Raw genomic sequence first — 19,564 nt, forward strand, 5'->3', positions numbered from 1 at the left:
TAAAAACCAGCCTCGCCTCTGACTCGACCCTGTCTAACATTTCACAGCCTTCGATATCAGACCTCTCGCTTCAGAGCTGAATAGAGAGTCTAGTCTTAGTGTTTCATTATATTTCTTTTTCCCACTTGCTATAAAACTGAATTCACATTCTCGAAACTCTTCACGGCGTCAGCGTAACAGACGTCTGCCCGGAACAAACTGTCAATCACTTTCCACTGCTTTCACGCAAAATCCATTCGATGATCTTCTGAAATTCATGAACATCCATCTTATGTCATTCAACACACTGCTTTCCAAACCCTTACGTTTTTTTTTTCCCCACTTTTTCCTCAACTCTTCACACAGTCTGCATTGTTAAAATAAATCTTGTTCAAACCTCACTCAAAAACCAAAACACAAAAGTAAGTGCACCCTTCCTGCTTCCACAGTGATTAAGGTTATGTGGGTGAGTTGATCATGACTATCTATTAAAGCATTTTATTCATCAGTATATCCATACTGTTTTTACTCATATAAACATAACCATCATGCCATGTATTCTCCTTTTTTACATGTGTTTTGTCCATTATTTCACATTTCTGGCATTTGGCAGTCACCCTTATCCAGAGCAACTTACATTTATCTCTGAGGGTTAAGGGCCTTGCTCAGGGGCCCAGAAGTGGCAGCTTGGTGGACCTGGGAATTAAACTCACAACCTTCTGATCAGTAGTCCAACACCTTGACCACTAAACTACCACATTTTATTTTTAATTTTTTTAAATCTAGCCTTAAATTATTTTATACACACACAGTTTCACTTTCACTTCATGTCCTACTGTGTGCACCGACCAGGCATAACATTATGACCAGTGAGAGGTGACGTGAATAACACTGGTGATCTCCTCATAATGGCACCTGTTAGTGGGTGGGATATATTAGGCAGTAAGTGAACATTTTGTCCTCAAAGTTGATGTGTTAGAAGCAGGAAAAATGGACAAGCATGATGAAGGGCCAAATTGTGATGGATAGACCACTGGATCAGATCCAAATCTGCAGCTCTTGTGGGGTGTTCCCGGTCTGCAGTGGTCAGTATCTATCAAAAGTGGTCCAAGGAAGGAACAGTGGTGAACCGGAGACAGGGTCATGGGCGGTCAAGGCTCATTGATGCACGTGGGGAGTGAAGGCTGGCCCGTGTGATCCGATCCAACAGACGAGCTACTGTTGCTCAAACTGCTGAAGAAGTTAATGCTGGTTCTGATAGAAAGGTGTCAGAATACACAGTGCAGGACGGGTCAGGGCTGTTTTGGCAGCAAAAGGAGGACCAACACAATATTAGGCAGGCGGTCATAATGTTATGCCTGATCGGTGTACGGAGTTCAGGCCATCAATTGAGGATGTAAAGAATCAAACCTGATATTCCTTATATTAGTGAAATATCAGGTGAGCAAATAATACAGGTAAGCTTCATAAAGGTACATCTCTCATCTCATTTCATCTCAAATGAGCAAGGAAGACGCAGCGTAAGTCGGGGAACGTTAAACGGCTGCTGAAAGCTTTTATTACGCGTTTAGACAAACTATCAGTGAGCGATAATCCTTCTACAAAACGCTTGGATTTGTGTATGCATGTGACTGCAATGACAATTCAGAGGTTCATTCTATGCTTGAGGGCTAGAAAAAAGTATGTCTCTCTCTCTCTCTCTCTCACACACACACACACACACACACACACAGTGAAGCTGTGTGGCCACTGACTGCAATCCCGCTGTGCTTTAAACGGCTGTGAATAAAACACTCAGCGGGAGACTGCTGGCCCTTACAGCTCATTACACACACACTCACACACACACACAGCATTTTCTTTTTTGGCCTAAGTTAATATTCATTTTAGTTTTAAACACACAGAAGGTTCTCTGCAGCTCTGATAAAGCTCAGCTGTGGTGTTTTATTCCTTCTTTCATTTTTTGCTCGAGGGGTAACACAAGTCAACAATGTGATGAAATCAAGACCCTCTTCTTCTTCTAAGCTTCGGGGTGTTTTCCAGCTCACTACACCACAAAAAAAGATGTTGAAAAATGGATTTTGAAGAAGATCGTGGCCTGAATTGCATTGAATGGCGCCGAGTGTGCGTGCACCAGCTTCACTAAAGTGAAAACGCTTACTTTAGAGTCCAGAATAATTACATTCATGTGACCGGAGTTCATTTCAGATAACAGGAGTTCATTTCCATGGTGAATGACTTTGACTTATAGACTTTAACGCTTAGAAGCTTTACAAAAGCAAAAAATGTCCATTATGTAATTTAGAGGAAATAGACAGACTGTGAGAAAGCTCTTCAGCGAGCGCATTGATGGCTTTCTCCTCAATTAAGATGTAAATATATACAACATGGAACTTTTTAATATGTGATAACAGGAACAAACTGGTTTCACAGGCTTATACGATAAGAGCTGTAAATATAAATGAATAAAAAGTATGGTTAACTGATAAATTGTATTGACAAATCACTGTAGAATAAGAGGAAGACGATGGTATAGAAAAATAATCAAGGTCAGGATGGAAACTAACTGATCGTTTTCCTACAGCGGAAAGTGAAGTGTTTTATTCTTTACTTAAATTCTCACTACATTTAAAGGAGAAGTTCACTTCCAGAACAAAAACTAGTAAAAACTGGGTCTGTAGCTGACCTTTCTGACACAATTTCGTAGCACGTAGCGTCGCGGACGCGCATCCCAGAGCTAGTGATAGACGAGCTTTTATGGTTAAAAAGTATAAGAAATTTTATTTTTCTAAGAAAATGACCGATCATTTTGCTAGATAAGAGCCTTCTTCCTGGACTGGGATCATTTAGAGCTCTTTGTAGCTGCATTTAAACTGCATTTTGGAAGCTCAACCTCAGGAGCACCATTGAAGTCCACTATATGGAGAAAAATCCTGAAAGGTTTTTCTTCAAAAAAAAAAACATCATTTCTTTACGACTGAAGAAGACATGAACGTCTTGGATGACCAGGGGGTGAGGAAATTATTTGTGGATTTTTGTTCTGGAAGTGAATTTCTCCTTTAACTTTACCAAATTAACTGAACACACAGACGGCGTATCGTGTCCTTAAAGCTAGCACGCTAATGATAAATGTACTCATACTTTTAATTTAGGACAACAGTATAATTTTTCTATTTCTATACCTTTTGTGGCTGTAGAAAAGTGTTTAAATGTGTATCTTCTCAAATTGTATGTAGTGAAGGGATTCAGGAAGAAGCAGTGTATAAGATAAGCAGCTATAAAAGCTATTATCTCATAACAGCTTCTCACCAGCATGCCGATGGAATGGGTTTGGACTTATGGGAAATGTTGAATCAGTATAAAGTAATGAATGATGTTCAGGCTGTGAGTCTGATATTAAACGAGTCTGTCGGCTTTCAGTGAGTTTCAGACGTGTGTTTTTCCCTCTGTTGGAGAACCTTACACAGAATTTTACTGGTTGAAGATGAAATTTTTAGATGAACAAGCACTCAGAGAGCAGAAATGGGTTTGGTTTCAACATTTACTTAGAAGATAGAAACATTTACGTGGGGAGAAGTAACAACTTTTAGTTTTTGGAACTTTTCTATGAATATATTGCTCCTAGTAGTCTACAGAAATCCTTCTGAAACACTGCAAGTTCTTCAAGTCCTGAGTGTCTACTTTCATATGAGCTTCATATTAACCTCCACTGTGGAGTGGAACATGACAAAGACATTCACAACAAAACAGAGTTCGAGGAAAAAATTAAGACCTCATAAGGGCAAATTTGTTTGAATAAAGTTATAGTAAACGTTGGTCATCAATTAATTGCTTTAAAAGCAAAGAAAATTGTTGGTTTGACTTCATAGGTCATCCTAACTTGAATTAATTATAACATACGATCTTGTTATTTCTGCTTATAATTCATTACCTGGGGCTGGTATTCAGTACAGTGAATGTGTTGATAGATTGCGGTGTGCTAATGATGATAATAAGGTCTCAAAAACAACGCTTCATAAACACTTCAATTTATTTTTCCCAGAACCTTGTGTCCAGGGCTTCTGTAGATATTAAATCTTAAAGCAGTGGAGAGTCGTGTCATCCTCCAAGAGTGTAAGGTAGGTGTGTGTGTGTGTGTGTGTGTGTGTGTGTGTGTGGGGACAGGACACTGCGGGAGTGTGACCTTTTACATATTAAGACCAACAGGGGAAAAGGAGGGCATACACTACATAATACAAAGACAACACACACACACACACACACACACACACCTAGATAGATAGATAGATAGATAGATAGATAGATAGATAGATAGATAGATAGATAGATAGATAGATAGATAGATAGATAGATAGATAGATAGGTGGGTAGATAGATAGGTGGGTAGATAGATAGATAGATAGATAGATAGATAGATAGATAGATAGATAGATAGATAGATAGATAGATAGATAGATAGATAGATAGATAGATAGATAGATAGATAGATAGATGGATGGATGGTTTGGGGGATAGATAGATAGATAGATAGATAGATAGATAGATAGATAGATAGATAGATAGATAGATAGATAGATAGATAGATAGATAGATAGATAGATAGATAGATAGATAGATAGATAGATAGATAGATGGATGGTTTGGGGGATAGATAGATAGATAGATAGATAGATAGATAGATAGATAGATAGATAGATAGATAGATAGATAGATAGATAGATAGATAGATAGATAGATAGTTGGTTAGGTAGGTGGGTGGATGGATGGATGGATGGATGGATGGATGGACAGACGGAAGGATGGACAGATTTTGAAAGAAATAAACCATTTTGGCCTAAATTCAGCACTGTCCTATTTCTCAGCTTTTAAATAGGTCACAAAAATATTTCCCGTCTCATGCAGGTGAAGGCGCAGTGTGTCGTTACAGACTGAAAGCAGATAGCACAATAAGAATGGAGCAGCTAGTGAGAGACGCTAATGTGAAAAATATAGAAATCTCTGGGAATCAAAACGAGATTAGAAAGTGTGGGAAGTGTGAAAACACCCCAGGGAATTGGTGTAACTGGTTTATCATCCTGTGTGTATACGTGGGATAGGCTGCGCTTTGAGAAGACGACATTAAGAAGCTGATGAGGTGTGAAGGGCACTGTTACACTCAGATTTGAGACCTTTGTGATTTAAATTAGCCATAATGTTCAGCTTATCATTAATACTGCACTTATTTTCCAGTACTTGCGACTGAAGTTGTGTACGCTCGGACTGTAGAGAAGTTATGAACAGTTTGTAGATGGCGAATGTACGTATTCTTATGACTTTGTTAAAGAATTACTCAAATATTTTTAAGATTAGTGTGTATTGTTTGAGGGCAGCAGGGTGGCTTAGTGTTGCCTCACAGCAAGAAGGTCCTGGGTTCGAATCCTGGGTCCGAACAGGTAGGAGCCTTTCTGTGTGGAGTTTGCATGTTCTCCCCGTCCCTGTGTGGGTTTACTCCGGGTACTCCGGTTTCCTCCCACAGTCCAAAAACATGTGCATTAGTTTGATTGGTAATTCTAAATTGCCCATAGGAGTGAGTGTGTGTGAGTGTGCGTTTGTCTGTCTATATGTGGCCATGTGATGGACTGGCGACCTGTCCAGGGTGTACCCCTGCCTTTTGCCTAATGTGTGCTGGGATAGGCTCCAGCAGACCCCCGTGACCCTAATTAGGAATAAAGCGGGTATAGAAAATGGATGGATGGACGGATGTATTGTGTGATACATTTCAATGTGTTTTACTTAATATGCCATAGAATCTTTACTTCTAACTGACTCATAGCGGAATGATGTCCATCTCACTATATTTACAAAACAGATTGATATCAGAATTAAATTCCACATGAAATAAAGAGGCATGTTAACAAATGTCCCAAGATCTCAAAGTCCCATGACAGTGTGTGTGTGTGTGTGTGTGTGTGATTTATTCATGTTCTCATCCCTAATCCCTGTTCGATCCTGTTCAAATACCAGGCTGTTGAGCCACACGGATGCTTTTTAACACAGATAACAGGCATGAGGTAGAAAATTCAAGTACTGGGCCACAAAACTGAAAGCGGTTTGGTTTGTGAGGTGGTCGAGATCCTGCACCGAGACGAGGAATTTTTAATTAGAACTTCGGAAATTTTCACTCTGCCAAAGTAAAATCCTGAAGTTCGCTGTACTTCAGCACTGTTGAGTTCTCGATTCTGATTGGTCTGGAGGTCTGGCTGTAATTCAATATTAATTCTTATTATTCAAGTCTAATTATTAGAAAGTGTTGTGTTGTTCATTAAAAAGAGACAATAGTTGATACGGTGAAGTTTTGGAGTCGTATCTGTCAGAGAGAAAGCGTTGCAGTGGGGAACATCTTCAGGACAGATGAGTAAAGATGAGGAGAAGCTGCACTTCTTTGGATTTATAGGTTCAAGAGAAAGTGAGAGAAGGACTGCATGTTGATGCTGTATGTAGCTGCTGTGATGTAAGAAATAACAGGCTGTTTTGTGGCTCTTCTTCAACATCTAAAACTGTGAAATACATTTACATTAACAGCACATGACACACACCATTACCCTCATTTTATACAACTGAGCATTAAGGGCCTTGCTCAGGGGCCCAGAGGTGGCAGTTTGGTGGACCTGGGATTTAAACCGGTAGTCCAACACCTTAACCACTAAGCTACCACAAGAGGAGTAAAAAGTTTAGGATGCACTGCTATTGGGAAGATAAGCAACCTCCAGGTAGAAACAGTAACTCTGTTTCACATGAGGCTACAACAAAACATGGAGACTCGATTTTAAAAGTTATTCTATTACACCTCAGTGCTTGCTATTATTGTTATAATAATAATAATAATAAGAAGAAGAAGAAGAAGAAGAATATATATATATATATATATATATATATATATATATATATATATATATATATATATATATATATTATTATTATTATTATTATTATTATTATTATTATTATTATTATTATTATTATTGTTGTTGTTGTTGTTGTTAATGCTTTGTCCAACCTCCCTTCCCTTCCCTTCCCTTCCCTTCCCTTCTCTGTTCATTAAATGTTTAATAAAGTCCATGAACAGAGTGATTGAAGGCTATTTCAGGAAAACAAAGTAATTCATAACATTTTAATAGAAAATGTGATAAAGCCCACTTTATGGTCTGAATAGATTTCAGTATGATTCCTCACAGAGTAATGGACCTTAATTATTAAAATGATTAATTATCTACTTTGGTTAGTCACAGCTTGCTGAGTCTCTTTGATATGGACAGATTTTTTTAATCATTTATATAATTAATATCATGACTATTTTATTGATATTGATCCTGTCTACTTTGGCAAAAGTCTAGTTAGAATACGACGAGCCCTAAAACACTGCCAAGGTGGGCAAAGTCAGGGTTTAATTACATTCCCAGCACGAGGGTAGAGACAACTTACATTTATTTTATGTGACTGAGCAGTTTGGGGTTAAGGGCCTTGCTCAAGGGCCCAGCAGTGTCAGTGCAGGGATTTGAGCTCAGGACCTTTCAATCAGAAGTCCACTGAGCTATTCCTATAAACTACCACTTACTAACCAACCCATACTAATGCTCATTGGCTTTGAGTTTATGTCTGGTGTAATCTGTTTTGCTCATGTTTCCTTATTCTTCTATGATTTACTTGCTCCGTCTGAAACACTTCTATTACATGTCTGACCGGCAGTATTTAGAGACTCTGGACCACACTGCACCCTGGAGGTGAAATCAGGAAGCTGTAGGTTGCTAAGAATGTTATAGCAAATGAAGTTAATTTTCCCAGCACACCGATGTTCCATTACGAACAGAAATGGCCTTACGAGACATTTTCACTGAATGATTTTATGGCCCCAAGTCTGATATGAAATGAGTCAGCACTCTGTTGGCTTTTTTTGGAACTTATCTATGAATATATTGCCCTTAATAGACTAGGTAAAAACAAACAAGTCCTGAGTGTCTACTTTCATAAGCTTCATATTAACCACAACTGTGGAGTGGGACATGACAGAAACATTCAATGCTGAACATGGACACAACAAAAACAGGAGCAAAAGTCCAGTTTTTGACCTTTGGGGAAAAGAATTAGGGTCAGATATGATCATTCGTGTCACTGAAAACCAAAATAAACTAGGATAGAACTACGACAGAACATTCAGTTTAATCACAGACTGCAAAAAAACAGGAAAATACACTGATCAGGCATAACATTATGATGCCTAATATTGTGTTGGTCCCTCTTTTTCTGATAAAACAGCCCTGACCCGTCCTGCACTGTGTATTCTGACACCTTTCTATCAGAACCACCGTTAACGTCTTCGGCAGTTTGAGCAACAGTAGCTCGTCTGTTGGATCAGATCACACGGGCCAGCCTTCTCTCCCCACGTGCATCAATGAGCCTTGACCGCCCATGACCCTGTCTCCGGTTCACCACTGTTCCTTCCTTAGAGTACTTTTGATAGATACTGACCACTGCAGACCGGGAACACCCCACAAGAGCTGCAGTTTTGGAGATGCCCTGATCCAGTGGTCTAGCCATCACAATTTGGCCCTTCGTCAAACTCGCTCAAATCCTTACGCTTGTCCATTTTTCCTGCTTCTAACACATCAACTTTGAGGACAAAATGTTGACTTGCTGCCTAATATATCAGTGTTATTCACTTCACCTGTCACTGCTCAGAATGTTGAGGTCGATATTAATGCCTGATTGCTGTAACTGATGTTTGGCACTAGCAAAAATCATAAAGACCGTAAAAGTTAGAGATCCTTCACTTATTAATCTTCTTTATCAAGTTCTTCTAATTGATAAATGATCCATTAAATCATGCCACTAACAAGAGACACTGAAATCCAGTCAGCTCCATAATTAAAGACCTATTGATTCTTACAAATTATGGCATTTTAATAATCCAGTTATTTTTATAAGCATTGGCAAATGGCTTCCAAGGTGAAGCTTTGTTGGAAGTTGGTTAAAAGTAAACCCGTATTTTGCTTTCAGCTGCATCCCAGCAGCCCATCCTTACCATTAAACTGCACTGCGACATAACACTGGTATCATGTAGTGGCACAAGTGGTTAAGCCTCTGGGTCATTGACTGGAAGATAGGGGTTCAAGCCCCAGCACTGCCAAGTTGCCACTGCTGGGCTCTTAACCTGCTCTGCTCCAGGGGTGCTGCATCGTGGCTGACCCTGCACTCTGACCCCAACCTCCAAGGACAGGATGTAGGAAGAAGGAATTTCATTGTGCTGTAATGTATATGTGAAAGTAAAGGCAACTTAACTTACTGGTTTTGGAATCCCACAGCTAAGCTGAAATCATAACCCAGTAAGGGAAAATGCTAATATATAGTAATATATACTTAACGTATCAGTAAACATCAGCTCAGGAAACCTCTCGGATTTCCAAATAAAAGCACCAACACTGTAGTTTCTATAAACATTTATTAGATTAGCCGGGTGGACAGCTCAGACCAGGACACCGTACTGTTTGAGTACAGCGGTGTATTTCGCGATCTTGCTCTCGACGTTCTTCTCTGCCTGCTTGGACAGCTTGATCTGCACTTTCTTCTTGTTGTAGTGCATCCTGGCCTTCTCTTTGCGGCGCTCCTCGAGCGTGGCCGTGATGGCCTGGTACTTCCAGCCCACCTCGTGAGCCAGGCGACCCAGCAGGGCAAACTGTGAGGGTGATAGAGGCACTGATTAGGAGATATTGAAACAATAATCATAATCACACCTTTTAAGAGAAGAAACGTTGCTCGTCTCAGATGGTAGTGCATGTGAAGTATTCTCATGGCCATTAAACTCGAATACTTCTGTGGAACAAAACATCACTGACGAGCAACTTTGTTGTTTCTAATAAACCAAAACCCACACCCCATGAGCAGTAGATTAGAAAGTGGGCAGAGCTACTGCACCCTTGTGTACACTGCCTTTCTGATCTACTCTACTAACTACAATCTCTGAGGCACCAAACTTCCAAACTTATTTCTACATAACTTCTCAATACACAAAAGGCTGCATAATATTAAATATAAAACCCCTGTCAAAGTTATTCTAATTTTTGTGAACTTCAATAGGAATTAAATCTGTGCACAGAACCTGTGACCACACAACAGGACCGGTCCAAAGAACGATTAGAGAAAATCACTTTCACTTTGCTCCCAAATCATTTGCACAGAATTGGAGGTGGGGGGGGATAACCTCAAATCCAAGGTCATGCTTTATGGCATAATGCTGAAAAACTTCACTTTCCACACGAGCATGACACTTGGTTATTTTTATTTCAATACAAGACTGAAATGTCTAGTGCCCTGTTCCACCAACAAAACCACTGGACAAGGGGAATTATGTGCCATCTCAAGTTGGAGAAAATTAGACATTCAAAGGGTGTATTGGGACATTTTATAATCTGAGACTTAACTTTTGTTGAGGAAATGGAAGCAGACAACTAGGCAATGTAAAAGGGGAACCTGAAGTACATACACTGATCAGGTATAACAAGCAGGGACAGGTCGTGAATAAGACTGATATCATGGCACCTGTTAGTGGGTGGGATATATTAGGCAGCAAGTGATCATTTTGTCCTCAAAGTTGGTGTTAGAAGCAGGAAAAATGGACAAACGTAAGGATTTGAGTCAAAAGGGCCAAATTGTGATGGCTAGACCACTGGATCACAATAAATGCAGTGGTCAGTATCTATCGAAAGAGGTCCAAGGAAGGAACAGTGGTGAACCGGAAACAGGGTCATGGATGGCCAAAGCTCACCATGTGGGGTGCGTATGCTGGCCTGTGTGATCCAATCCAACAGACGAGCTATTGTTGCTCAAATTGCTAAGGTTAATACTGGTTCTGATAGAAAGGTATCAGAATACACAGTGCATCAGTTTGTTGCACATAGGAGTGCATAACTGCAGACCAGTCAGGGTGCCCAGGTGGTTATAATGTTATGCCTGGTCAGTGTACATCATACTTCATGCTTTTTATTTTTCTTTATGGACATTTGATTATATATATTGCATGCATGTCTGGTGTTTGGAGGAGGGGGTTTTAGTTAGTGTATTTGTTCTGTATGTGTGGGCTTTGAAAGCCAAAAAAAGCCTTGCTGAAATGCCTTAAGCAAATGACGTCCATTTCATTTCAAACTCAGGATTCCATTGGACACAGTTATTTTTATTTCTAAAACTGCACTTGAGTTCTCATTATTTGCCATGTTGAATTCCTAGTCATGCAAAACAAATGCACCGAGTTCTCCTACCTTGCGAGTTGGCTTCAGGCGCACAATTTTCAGTGCTGCAGGGACCACCACACGCTTTCTCTGTAGAAAAACAAGCAATGGATTTAAAAAAAAAAAAAACCACACCTTGTACTTAATGAATCTAATACAAAGATTGCCAACATGTCTCAGTTAGATTTAATGTTCTCAGAGGAAACTCAAACAATGTAGGTAAAGAAATTAGCATCACAGACATGTTTGCATCAACAGTGAGTTTGAAGTGAAAAGCATCGTTACCTTGTCATAAGGAGGAGGAATGCCATCAAACACCTTCAGCCTCTCCAGAGCAGCCTGACCACGCTTGGTTTTGTGGGGAAGCATACCTGCACGATTACAGACGAGTTAGTTTTGTGTAACCAAACAAATTAAAGTTTAGTATTGTGTGTCTGGTCGAACTCAGTAGTCAGATCCGTAGTTTGTCTCATCAAAAGACTCAGATTCGGGATAAAAGGTGTTCATCATTGTTCGTTAGGCAGGTAAAAACATAAAAGAAGAAATAAGTGATTGTTCACCTCTGACTGTCCTCCAGAAGATCCTGCTGGGAGCTCTGAAGTGGTACGGACCACGGGAGGGGTTCGTGTTCATCCTCTTACGCAGGAAAGCCAAGTACTTCACTATAGACAAGAGACAGGAGTTAAGCTCACACTATAGCCAGTCATGCTGTTTAACACAATTCTACAACAATATGACCTTACATCCCAATGTCATCTTTCTCAGGACCATTAAGGAATCATCTTACACAGACTTCAAAGTGGTGGCATTAAAACCCATATTACTACAGGTGCATTTCAAACACATGCATCCTGAAGCACTTTCTTTGCACAAACCATTAACTAGTATCTTAATGCTTCCCTAGAAACTTTCAACCTTATACAAAATTATACAATCACACTTTAGTACACTCCAAATTTTTTTCCAGCTTAAAAACCGAACACTTTCACCCTTAAAAAAAAAGAAGTTTACTCACGTTTGTTACGGTAGAAGTTGCCGGAGATGTTAATGCCCTCACATCTCACAACTACTACTTTGTGGCCTGTAAAAGATATGAACCAAAAAGAACACAGATTTAGTTAACCACCAACACAATATTGAGAAGCCTTAAACAATAGGACTTACAGTTCACCTAACCTAAGACTAAACCCACAACACCAGGCTGCAGTGCCAAATCCAGCTCTGCCTCAATTTGATATCTTCTTTGTGGACTGTGAATATAAAAATCTGACCCGAGATACTTGTGACTTGACACATATGTGGCAACATAAGAATGTGAAGTCAGAAAACAACCGAAGACAACCACATGGGTGATTACATTCAGTGAGAATGAGAAAGATAATGTGGAGCTTTCTAGTTTGTCGAATTGATTCAAGCAAAAAGTTAAAGCCAAATGAAACAAAACATGCTTCAGGAAATGGCTGAAATCAAATTCAAGGCAGATTTGGATCACTTTGTGGATTAATTCAAATTCAATCTGAGCAAATGTGGAAAAAATGTGACCATAGCCTAAAACCCCATAACTAAAGAACTTGCATTAAATGTGAAGCTCAGTAATACAAGCTGTAGCAGTAACATCAATTAAAGACCGTCTCAGATGGTAGTGCATGTAAAGTTTTCTCATGGTCGTTAAACTCAAGCAATGTAGGTAGAGAGACATCACTGACGGTCAGTTTCATACAGGCCCTGACTTTTTATAGCCCCCAAAACACACACATTACTTACCGAGCAGCACTTGCTTGGCCACAATAGCGGCGAGGCGACCGAGGAGATGGCCTCGGCCATCGATTACCAGAACCTGAAAATACACAACAGTAGGAAGATCAATTTGAGCATGGAGCTGGTTCTTCTTAAAAGGTATAACAAGCTCTTAACATTAACTATATGTGCAGAAGAGGATTCTCAACAAATTAAGCATGAAAACGGGGGAAACACGCATGCGCACCAGGCATGTAATGAAATGAGTTAAGGAGTGATCTCTAAGCATGGTGTTAAGCTCAGAAAGATCACTTTAAAAGGTTTAAACAGCTCACGATCTGAAATTAAGCAACTTCATCGGATTTTCGCCCAACTATGGAGATCTATTCAAGTTATGTACACGTGAGGCGAATTATTCGTAATACAAAAGACAACAAACATCTTGAGAGATCAATTCAGCTCCCGTCTTCTGTAAAATAACCTTTAAAAACTTTGAAGCCTCTGGATTACACGTGATTTCTCCCAAGTCCGTGCTTTTAAACGTGTACAGAGGGCCAGGACGCTACCGCATGGATGCCGGCCTTCTCTCGTGTTAGCAAGCGCACATCCACGGCTATACAAAATAAATACATATATATATATCGTATGTACGTACGTTTTACCAGCGAGTACACGTTCAAATGCTGAGATTTATTCACTTACTAACCACAAACGGAGGTCCGAGTCAAGAACAAACCACGAGGACGGACATTATTCATGCACGAGGGGAAAAACTAGCTCGTGAGCCGCCTAGCATCGTGCTAATCACGGACCCAGCGGAACAGCCCTATTGAAGCTTCGCTTTAAAAACGAATCTACAACCAAAATCACATTTTATATGCACAAAGGACACTGTTATGTGTCCGATATTCTATAAGCGGTTCTTAGAAAAAGCGCATCTACAGTATTTTTAGCCTCTTTTCACAGCGCAGAGACACGCACCTTATGGAACCGGTCCGCCATGATGTGGGGAAAAGAAAGAGACGCGGGTTGACCCGCGGTAAAAGGCAGGGGCGTGGGCGTGGCTAAAGCAAATGAGGAAGTGACGAACTGAGATAAAAACGGGAAGGAAACGCGTGTTTAAAATGGTATAATTTTTAATTATACAAAAAAATAATGTTATGTTTATAAAGAAAAGTTGTACTTGTCACAAGTTGTTGAATTTATATAAAATGTATTAAAATAATAAAGATAATTAAATAAATACGTTCAAATCATTCGTTGGATTTTTTTCTATTTTTTTTTTTATAAATGATCTTGATATTTATTCATACTTGTCAGTGGTTTCGCCAAATTCGAATTTTTGGATTATTTTCTATTTTCCCACAAGTATTTGAAACAGTATTTTGTTCATGTGGTGGATTGTAGTACAATCACTGTATAAAAACTACAATTCCCAATCAAGCTCGCGGTCAAGCCTCGCTGTCATGTTGACTAGCTAACCACCAAATTAGCGCTTTGGAAGCAGCAGTAACGGTTTTTTTTCACGTTTTTTCTAGTTCGTTTATTTAGTTAAATAAATATTAAATTGAGTATATTGTGAAGGTTGCTGTTTATTAAACTCATTACAGTCGTCGTCAGATTGCTAGCTAGTTCGGGTTTATACAGCCAGAATACCCGGATGAGAAGGTGGGCTCTGATTGGTCGAGACAGTCACGTTTGTTTTGAATGGGCTATTGGATTTGCATCATAATAATATATGCTTAAATGGATACAGACATCTATCAGCCATAACGTTGTGAGCAGTGAGAGGTGAAGTGAACAAGACTGATGATCTCCTCATCATGGCACCTGTTAGTGGGTGGGATATATTAGGCAGCAAGTCAACATTTTGTCCTCAAAGTTGATGTGTTAGAAGCAGGAAAAATGGACAAGCGTAAGGATTTGAGTGAGTTTGATGAAGGGCCAAACTGTGATAGCAAGACCACTGGATCAGAGCATCTCCAAAACTGCAGCTCTCGTGGGGTGTTCCCGGTCTGCAGTGGTCAGACCTATCAAAAGTATCCTTTAAGTCCTGTAAGTTGCGAGGTGGGGTCCATGGAGGCTCCACCTCATAGCTTACAGGACTTAAAGGATCTGCTGCTGACATCTTGGTGCCAGATACCACAGCACACCTTCAGGGCTCTAGTGGCACCCATGCCTCGAGGATTCAGAGCTGTTTTGGCCGCAAAAGGGGGACCAACACAATATTAGTTAGGTGATCATAATGTTATGCTTGATAGGTGTATGTCTGTGTGCTGCTTTTATCAGAATGTATTTATTATATTACGAAATTTTAAAAACAGCTAAAACATTACTCTTTGAAGAAGACTATATCCACATTTTGGTTAACCAGTTTCATTATTTTATTCTGCTTTAACAATCATGCATAACTAATAAAGCTTACAAAAAGCCAACAAAATTGCAACACTGTTAGTTTTGGCAAAGAGTGCTTAATGTTATTAATCTGCACTATTCTCAGTTATGCTTTTGTAGCTGGCGAATTTTGCCCTCGTGGCGGCTGATTTCATCTTGAATACGTTCGATCTCCTTCTGGTGGTGACTGATTTCTTCATGATGATGTTGTCTCAGAGCAGCTATCTGTTCCCGCTCCTTTTTCCTACAAGTGAGAATGCAGAGACGTGAATTGAGCATGCAGGGACGCTTTTATTTTATTACGAAATCACACCTGGATGTCTCTGAAGAACAACATGCACTCACTTGAAGTACATCTCTTCCTCTGCAGCCTGCCTCTTTCCAAACGCTCCTCCTGCCTCCCTGACTGCACCGCCTCCTCCTCCTCCCTTTCCTGCACCTTTCCCCAGCTCTCCCAGCTTTAAGGAGAAAGAAAAATTATATCACATAGGCACTTGTTGTTGTTATTATAGAAACACTCGTTTAACATATATGGAAGGAGTCTCTAGTGTCAGAATATTTCCCACGACAGTCTGTATACTGACAGTTTCTCAGTAACTTTACAAGCTATATTTACTTCTTATCTGTTTAATAGGTTGACTGTTTATATCTGATATCATGCAAGTGACAACAGGAACCAACTTGTTAAACAGCTTTTTAGTTATGTTATACCGCTTATACCACAGTGATTTGCCAATGAACAACGTTAATCCTTTAAATATATAAAATTTTGTCCATTTTATCCTCCGGGCTTGGGACCGGCACTGAGAGTTAACTCCCTGTAGGCTCACTGGAATCTCTAGATTGTCCGTAGTGTGTGAGTGTGTGTGAATGTGTGTGATTGAGCTCCCTCATGGGTTAGCCTCGCGTCCAGGGGGTTCCCCACCTTGTACCCTGAGTCTTGCGAATCTTGGTTCTTCGTGATCCTGTGTAAGATAAGCATCTACAGGATGCTTGGATCTCTCTCTCTCTCTCTCTCTAGCTCTGTCTATCTCTCTGTCTCACTCTCTCTGTTTCTGTCTCTCTCTCTCTCTCTGTCTCGCTCTCTCGGTTTCTGTCTGTCTCTCTCTTTATCTCTCTCTATCTCTCTGTCTCTCTCTGTTTCTGTCTGTCTCTCTCTCTCTCTCTCTAGCTCTGTCTATCTCTCTGTCTCACTCTCTCTGTTTCTGTCTCTCTCTCTCTGTCTCGCTCTCTCGGTTTCTGTCTGTCTCTCTCTCTATCTCTCTGTCTCTCTCTGTTTCTGTCTGTCTCTCTCTCTCTCTCTAGCTCTGTCTATCTCTCTGTCTCACTCTCTCTGTTTCTGTCTCTCTCTCTCGGTTTCTGTCTGTCTCTCTCTCTATCTCTCTGTCTCTCTCTGTTTCTGTCTGTCTCTCTCTCTCTCTCTAGCTCTGTCTATCTCTCTGTCTCACTCTCTCTGTTTCTGTCTCTCTCTCTCGGTTTCTGTCTGTCTCTCTCTTTATCTCTCTCTATCTCTCTGTCTCTCTCTGTTTCTGTCTGTCTCTCTCTCTCTCTCGCTCTCTGTTTCTCTCTCTCTGTTTCTCTTGGTCTCTCTCTCTCTGTGTCTCTCTCTCTCTGTGTCTCTCTATCCATCTCTCTCTCTCTCTCTCTCTCTCTCTGTCTCCCTCTCCCTCTCTGTCTCTCTCTTTCTTTCTCTCTCTCTGTCTGTCTGTTCACTGTGCTATGGTATAAAGGGATAGATTAAACGGATCATTAATAGATTAAAAATTGTAATCGTTGGCAAATTGCTGTGGTATAAGACCGATAAACACTTGACAACATGCTGTTATAGTAAAATAATCAAATTAAGTTTGTAAGTAAAGGCAAAGTTTCTGTTATAGTTGATTATTTTTCTATAACACAACACCTCGAAATGATTTAGTCATTATTTCAGGACCAAACGTCCGACCAATCAGAATCGAGCAATCATGTCCGGGGGCGTGGCCACATAACGGCCCTCGCCTCCAGCAACTCTTGACATTGAGCACACGAGTGTTTACATGTCAAATCACGGCTAGCTGGTTCTATTTTAAATCATTTAAAAAAACATTTGGGAAAAAAGTGGGAAATTTTTAACGCAAGGAGAATCCGCGTGAGATAATAACAATTATAATAACAATAATATTTGAGAGAGGTGTCAAGTGCGCACTGAGGAAAACATTAAAAACGAACAAAAATGTGCGGACATGAATGAAAATGGCTAACCTGTTCAGACGACATCCTGGTGTGTGTGGTAAAGATGTTCCTCAGGCTCGGCTTGAAAAATCTCCACATTATAAATCTGCCTTGACAAGTCCACGCTCGTGCCCGTGCTCGTGTGTGCGCGTGTGCGTGTGCGAGACTGTACACAAACTGGGAGGAACCATTCCGCAGACCGCAGAGGGGGAAAGAGAGAATCAGAATCAGAACACTCGAGCGATTTAGTTATATTTTTTGATTTACTGTGCGTGTTAATAATCGTTTTAACGAACAAATATATGACATAACATATAATATGTATTGCATGGTAAAAAAAAATAAAAAATGGTACGGTCACCGAAACAGCACGCGACGTTCTGGACGTGTCCTAACCCCTGAGACGTGTTGAAACAGCCTGAAAACCAGATATACCTGTATATAAATCACATTATAATACACTTTTTGAAACTCTTGCTATTAATCTATTACTATCTATTATATTAAATGTATTTGGTGAATAAGAAACCCATAAGGCCTAAGAGAGTCAAATACACAATATTGCCAAAAGTACTGGGACACCCCTCCATATCATTGAATTCAGGTGTTGTGTTTCAGGGGTTGGACTCGGCCCCTTAATTCCAGTGAAAGGAACTCTTAATGCTTCAGCTTCATACCAAGACATTTTGGACAATTTCATGCTTGTGGGAACAGTTTGGGGATGACCCCTTCCTGTTCCAACATGACTGCACACCAGTGACCAAAGCAAGGTCCATAAAGACATGGATGAGTGAGTTTGGTGTGGAGGAACTTGACTGGCCTGCACAGAGTCCTGACCTCAAACGTATAGAACACCTTTGGGATGAATTAGAGCGGAGACTGCGAACCAGACCTTCTCGTCCAACATCAGTGCCTGACCTCACAAATGCGCTTCTTGAGAAATGGTCAAAAATTCCCATAAACACACTCCTAAACCTTGTGGAACAAGAGTTGAAGCTGTTATAGCTGCAAACTCCATATTACATTCATGTGCATGTAAAGACAGATGTCCCAGTTTTGGCCTGGCTCACAGTCTCCACTCTAATTCATCCCAAAGATGTTCTATCGGGTTGAGTTCAGGACTCTGTTCAGGCCAGTCAAGTTATGGACCTTGCTTTGGTTACTGGTGTGCAGTCATGTTGGAACAGGAAGGGGTCATCCCCAAACTGTTCCCACAAAGTTGGGAGCATGAAATTGTCCAAAATGTCTTGGTATGAAGCTGAAGCTTTAAGAGTTCCTTTCACTGGAACTAAGGGGCCAAGCCCAACCCCTGAAACACAACACCAGAATTCAATGATTTGGAGGGGTGTCCCAAAACTTTTGGCAGTATAGTGTAAGATAGAACCTTATTAATCCTGAAAGAAATTCGGGATTAACAAAGTTCTGTTTTAATCATTTTGCCAGAGACTGCTTCAGATTAATCAAGTTTAACGCACCTCAGAGGAACCCAGAGGAAAGCTACACATGCACAGAAAATGTGTGAAATTCTAGATAGACAGTAATCTGGGATAAGGATCAGGACCAACGCAGGAACTCTGGAGCTATGAGGTAGCAATGCTACCCACTGAACCACTATGCTGCTTTTGGTTGAAATTGTTTCTATAACACATTAAGCTACCTTCTAAATAATAAAATGCCATCAGCATTTAACCAATCCTGTCACAGCTCAGATGTTGAAAAGTGGACATGGTTTAATTAAATTACACTGAAAGTGTAACAACATTTGACAGCAAAAAGACAGACAACCCCACAAATCATATGGCTCATTTACACCAATCAGCCATAACATTATAACCACCTGCCCGATATCGTGTCAGTCCCCCTTTTCTGCCAAAACAGCCCTGACCTGTCGAGGCATGGACTCCGCAGCAGATCCTTTAAGTCCTGTAAGTTGTGAGGTGGAGCCTCCATGGATCGGACTTGTTTGTCCACCACATCCCACAGAT

At 40.3% G+C, this 19,564-nt stretch overlaps 2 protein-coding genes and 4 non-coding genes across 6 annotated transcripts; all 6 read right to left on the bottom strand.

The window, feature by feature from the left end:
* Positions 1-9,437: 9,437 nt before the first annotated feature.
* Positions 9,438-15,151, bottom strand: rpl13a (ribosomal protein L13a). The gene is made up of 8 exons (XM_058400058.1): positions 15,128-15,151; positions 13,956-14,063; positions 13,002-13,074; positions 12,253-12,318; positions 11,798-11,899; positions 11,523-11,608; positions 11,268-11,327; positions 9,438-9,688 (listed from the first exon to the last, which is right to left on the bottom strand). The coding sequence occupies exons 1-8, from the start codon at positions 15,149-15,151 to the stop codon at positions 9,479-9,481; spliced, it is 729 nt and encodes a 242-aa protein (XP_058256041.1). The 3' UTR covers positions 9,438-9,478.
* Positions 9,768-9,851, bottom strand: LOC131359966 (small nucleolar RNA Z195/SNORD33/SNORD32 family). Its single transcript, XR_009205830.1, has one exon. It is a non-coding gene; the product is annotated as a small nucleolar RNA Z195/SNORD33/SNORD32 family (small nucleolar RNA).
* LOC131359967 (small nucleolar RNA SNORD34) lies at positions 11,407-11,483 on the bottom strand. Its single transcript, XR_009205831.1, has one exon. It is a non-coding gene; the product is annotated as a small nucleolar RNA SNORD34 (small nucleolar RNA).
* Positions 11,679-11,752, bottom strand: LOC131359968 (small nucleolar RNA SNORD50). Its single transcript, XR_009205832.1, has one exon. It is a non-coding gene; the product is annotated as a small nucleolar RNA SNORD50 (small nucleolar RNA).
* On the bottom strand, positions 12,864-12,946 carry LOC131359965 (small nucleolar RNA Z195/SNORD33/SNORD32 family). The gene has a single exon (XR_009205829.1). It is a non-coding gene; the product is annotated as a small nucleolar RNA Z195/SNORD33/SNORD32 family (small nucleolar RNA).
* Positions 15,152-15,334: 183 nt separating the features above from the next.
* On the bottom strand, positions 15,335-17,768 carry LOC131359646 (ATPase inhibitor B, mitochondrial-like). The gene is made up of 3 exons (XM_058399661.1): positions 17,610-17,768; positions 15,714-15,826; positions 15,335-15,612 (listed from the first exon to the last, which is right to left on the bottom strand). Exons 1-3 carry the CDS (start codon positions 17,676-17,678, stop codon positions 15,471-15,473), a joined length of 324 nt encoding a protein of 107 aa, XP_058255644.1. The 5' UTR covers positions 17,679-17,768; the 3' UTR covers positions 15,335-15,470.
* Between the last annotated feature and the right edge of the window lie 1,796 nt (positions 17,769-19,564).

Source organism: Hemibagrus wyckioides, linkage group LG09 (assembly GCF_019097595.1).
Source record: "Hemibagrus wyckioides isolate EC202008001 linkage group LG09, SWU_Hwy_1.0, whole genome shotgun sequence".
NCBI classification, from domain to species: Eukaryota; Metazoa; Chordata; class Actinopteri; order Siluriformes; family Bagridae; genus Hemibagrus; species Hemibagrus wyckioides.